This window comes from Parasteatoda tepidariorum, chromosome 1 (genome assembly GCF_043381705.1).
Source record: "Parasteatoda tepidariorum isolate YZ-2023 chromosome 1, CAS_Ptep_4.0, whole genome shotgun sequence".
NCBI lineage: Eukaryota > Metazoa > Arthropoda > Arachnida > Araneae > Theridiidae > Parasteatoda > Parasteatoda tepidariorum.
The window spans coordinates 93,831,272-93,835,407 of NC_092204.1; the positions used below are offsets into that span (position 1 = coordinate 93,831,272).

At 31.7% G+C, this 4,136-nt stretch overlaps 1 protein-coding gene across 1 annotated transcript; it reads left to right on the forward strand.

The window, feature by feature from the left end:
* The first annotated feature begins 2,939 nt into the window (after positions 1-2,939).
* Positions 2,940-4,136, forward strand: LOC139426638 (probable glutamate receptor). The gene has a single exon (XM_071186059.1). It carries the CDS (start codon positions 2,940-2,942, stop codon positions 4,134-4,136), a length of 1,197 nt encoding a protein of 398 aa, XP_071042160.1.

Sequence of the window (4,136 nt, forward strand, 5' to 3'; positions counted from 1 at the left end):
TGGCATATAACAAATACGAAACGATTCTTCTGCTATAGCCCACGGTATCATAAATGATACGAGCTCTTCTGACTCCAGCCGCCCAAGATTACACTAACGGAATCTAAATTCGATACCGTTATAAAACAACTGGCATTATTACGAGTTAGAACTCTCTTTAGTACGTATCTTATTTTATAATGCGTATATTTTCGAACCATGTGTGCCTACGAGAAGCTTTTCCATCCCTTTCATCCGGTTTTGAGCGAATTAATTGAAATTTTTCCTGTTTTTTTTCTAAATGAGCATGAGAGTTTTAAATAAATTTAAATAAAATTTAAATTATTAACTGTAAACTTTTAAGTGATTAAGCGAGAGAAAAAAACGATTTCAACGTGGGTTAAATAATATCAAAACCAGAACATTTTCTGATGAGATTAGCAGGTGTTTGCTATAGTTCCTTTTCAATTATTTTCAATTTCCTGCGTTCGCGCAGTTATAGATGTTTTCTGTCCCCTCCTTTAAATTTCGATAGCATTTTTTGTTTTGTCACTTAACTATTATTTTGCGATATTTTTATTTATTATTATTAAATATTAATATGTGCACGCTCTTTGATAAGGAGTCTTGAAATCAATATTAAAGTTAGTTGTTACGGAACACCCTGTTATTACGAGCAAGCAGTTGCTGCGATAAAAAATTATATACTGTCTTAGTGAAACCTTAAGAAAAGGTTTAAAACTAAAAAAGACAGAAAATAATAAATTAATTGAAATCTATGAGAGTTGGTAGGGCATATACAAATAATTCTAAAACTGACCTTTTTTGATGTACTTTTTCTCAACATCTAAAGATATTACTTCAGTTTTTTTTCTCACACAATATTTAAACATTCACATTTATACTGTTAATACATATCTTATACCTATTTTTTTTTAAATTATGAAATGAGAACTTAGAATTTTTTTAAAAATTTTCAACATGTTTGAGCGAAATTATTTTATAACTCAAAAAGTATTTCTGTTAACACTAAAGCATTATCACAGTATGCAGCTAATACAATCTCAAATATCTCCAAAAACTTTCAAAGCGATATACGTAGTTTCTTAGAAAAGGTACGTCAAAAAAGTTGAGTTTTAGCATTATTCATTTATGCCCTACCGAGTTAATAATAAATTAACTGAAATCATTAAGCAATTGAATAAATATTGCTATCGCAACTACATTCGCATGTTGTAATCACCTACCACATAAGTGTAGCTCACATGCCATGTAATATCCCGGAAAAGTTAAAACAATGGCAAATAAAGACTTTTAAAAGATTAAAGGAATTTAAAAAAAATTATAATTTCTTTTAGGAACTTGTATATACTCTAATAGCCATTGAAATAAAGTAAAATCCCTACTACTCAAATGGTATGGAATTTTAAACATTTGTCGTATCAAGCAATTTTTAAACTTTTTACGATTTGGTGGTCAGATATTATTAAAAAATGCTTTATTCTCATATATTTATCACACGTTTGTGAACAAGTGTTTTATATCAGAAACATATTAATGTTAAAATGATGTTCAAAATTAACTAATAAGCAGGAAAGACATTTAACACTATCATCAAAATAAGTAAGCGGTAAGCGTAATGATATTGAAAGCATTTGTAGCAAATAGTTATTATAATTTATTTGTTAACTTACTTCTTTCTTAAGCAAACCAAATAAATGTATCGATTTCCTTTGACTGAAAACTGATAAAATATTTATACATTTTCAATGCAATCTTTATTGTCCTGGCCTCACAATATTTTTCCTCTTATGTAATTTATTAGTATCAAAAAGGTATTAAACAATAAATATGTCAGTTTTTTTAATCTTATGCGAAATTTGTATTCCTTTAATTCTTCTTCTATTTAAGAAAAGAAAAAAAACTTAAGAATTGACTTTTCTATAGTAACCGTTAGTTTATTTCCTAACAAACAATTTCGTACAAGTAATCCATGGAAAATGTTAAATAGTTTATTTTGTTTAGCAGTTTTCTTAATTTTCTGAACACAACTGAACAATTGTTGTTGTTGTTGTAGGCCATTAGGGTAAGGGGCGCGATTGTTCTTGTTTTCCATTGGCGTCATCTATAACCAAGACGTTGTCTTCTGCCATACCCATACATCACATCCATTCATAGGGTGGATCCATTCATACATTCATTTATTCATCCACAGACCGTAAATTTGACCTGAACCAGAGAACGATAAATTTCCAATTCAGTACCCTCAGAGGTGTAATTTGTTGTGGGAACATGGAGGACTCTTTGTGACTCCACAGATTTAACGTGCACCAGTCACCATTTGCTACACAGGGAGTCTTCGGCTAGCTGGATACGAACAATTTCAAAATGAAAATGAGTGATTTTTATACACGTTAAAAACTCGTAAATCCTTTATTTATCTCTATATTTGAGCAACAGCCAAACTTCTGAACAATTTTGCTTGTAATTGTGTTGGGAAAATATTCAACAACGTCATAATAATGCAAACTATCGTGAATAATATTGACGCAAACAATCAAAAATTAGAGAAAAAGTGAATAGCTGAGTCTAACATTTGCAAAAGAATGGAGATAAAAAAAAAAGTTGAAGAAATAGCTGCAAACTAACAACTTACACGTATGGTTTTCTTGCAGTATTTCAGACAGATGTTTTTAAAAAAAATACTTTTAAAGCAATAATCAATAGACAGTTCAGTTTTGAATTTTGATATCAAAATAATTTTTACTTCATGAAAATAAACACAATTTGTTATTTTACAACCAATCTGTTTACTTATGGACATTGTAGAGCAGCCCCTCTACGTAAAGCATAAGAAAAAGACATAAAAATAAGTGAAGCATCCATTGGGTTATAATGCTATAAAGTATACTCTAATAGCCATAATTTACTTTAACTATTGCCATATAACAAAAATTCAAATGTTGAAAATTGCTGTTTTAGTAACAAAAGTCCTAAATGTGACGAGAAATGAGAAAGGACAGTCAGAGCTATCGGGAGTAGACGGTAAATTCATTAATTTACTGATGAGCGCTATGAAAACTCCGTTCGAAATCCAAGTGCCTCTTGATGGCCAATGGGGACAACAAACGGACAATGGTAGCTGGACTGGTTTAATGGGTATGGTACAGAGAGGAGAGGCTGACTTGGCAATCAGTCAACTATCCATAACTGAGGAAAGATCGCAAGCAGTAAATTTTTCGATTCCGTATACTGATCAGCCAGTAAAATTTGCGGCACCTGCCCCAAAAAGAATATCTTCTCTTTTTGTGTACCTATATCCGTTTGATTTGACCGTGTGGTTGTCGTGTATAAGTGTAATACTTATATTGCCATTTATACATGTATTGTTCCTTCCTGAGCGTCAAACGTATAGTGCAGCATTGCTAAAAGTATTTAGCAGCTTGCTGAAGCAACCATTGTACACTCAAACAAAATCAATGCATAAATTTTGCATTTTGCTGTGCTTGATTTTTTCCATGGTTATTTCTTTTAGCTACTGTGCTGTTCTTCTGTCCTTTTTAAGTATACCTCTCTATGAGCCTAAATTGCGGACATTCAATGACCTTTCCAGAGCAGTTCTGAGAGGTCATTTGAAATGCCAAGTGACTTTAGGGTCGTTTATTTTACCATTTCTTTTGCATTCTAAGGACGAACAATTGCGAAATGTAGGTGAGTTAGTTCAAAAGAACTCGTGGAGCTTCCAAGTGAAGAATTACCAGAATAAATCCGTTGATGATAGAACTGCTACTGTTTCGTCCTTTTTGACGTTACAATCACTTTACAAAGGGTATAAGAACGTTGTATTTTCAGAAAATACACTTGTGACTACACATGTAGGTATCGCAATGAGAAAAGGTTTTTGCTGCGAAAGAAAGTTGAACATTATGATATCTCGAATAAAAAAAGCGGGGTTGTATGAGAAGATTAAATCTGACGAGTTCAAAACGGTGATGTTGAAAAGCCGAAAAACATTTACTGGAAAAACCTATGCAATATGTATTCAAGACATATATGGTGTTTTGTTGCTATTAACTGCTGGGTACCTTCTGTCAATTGCTGCTTTGGTAGGGGAATTACTATGGACTCGTTTTAAGAAAAGTTTCAAATATATATAA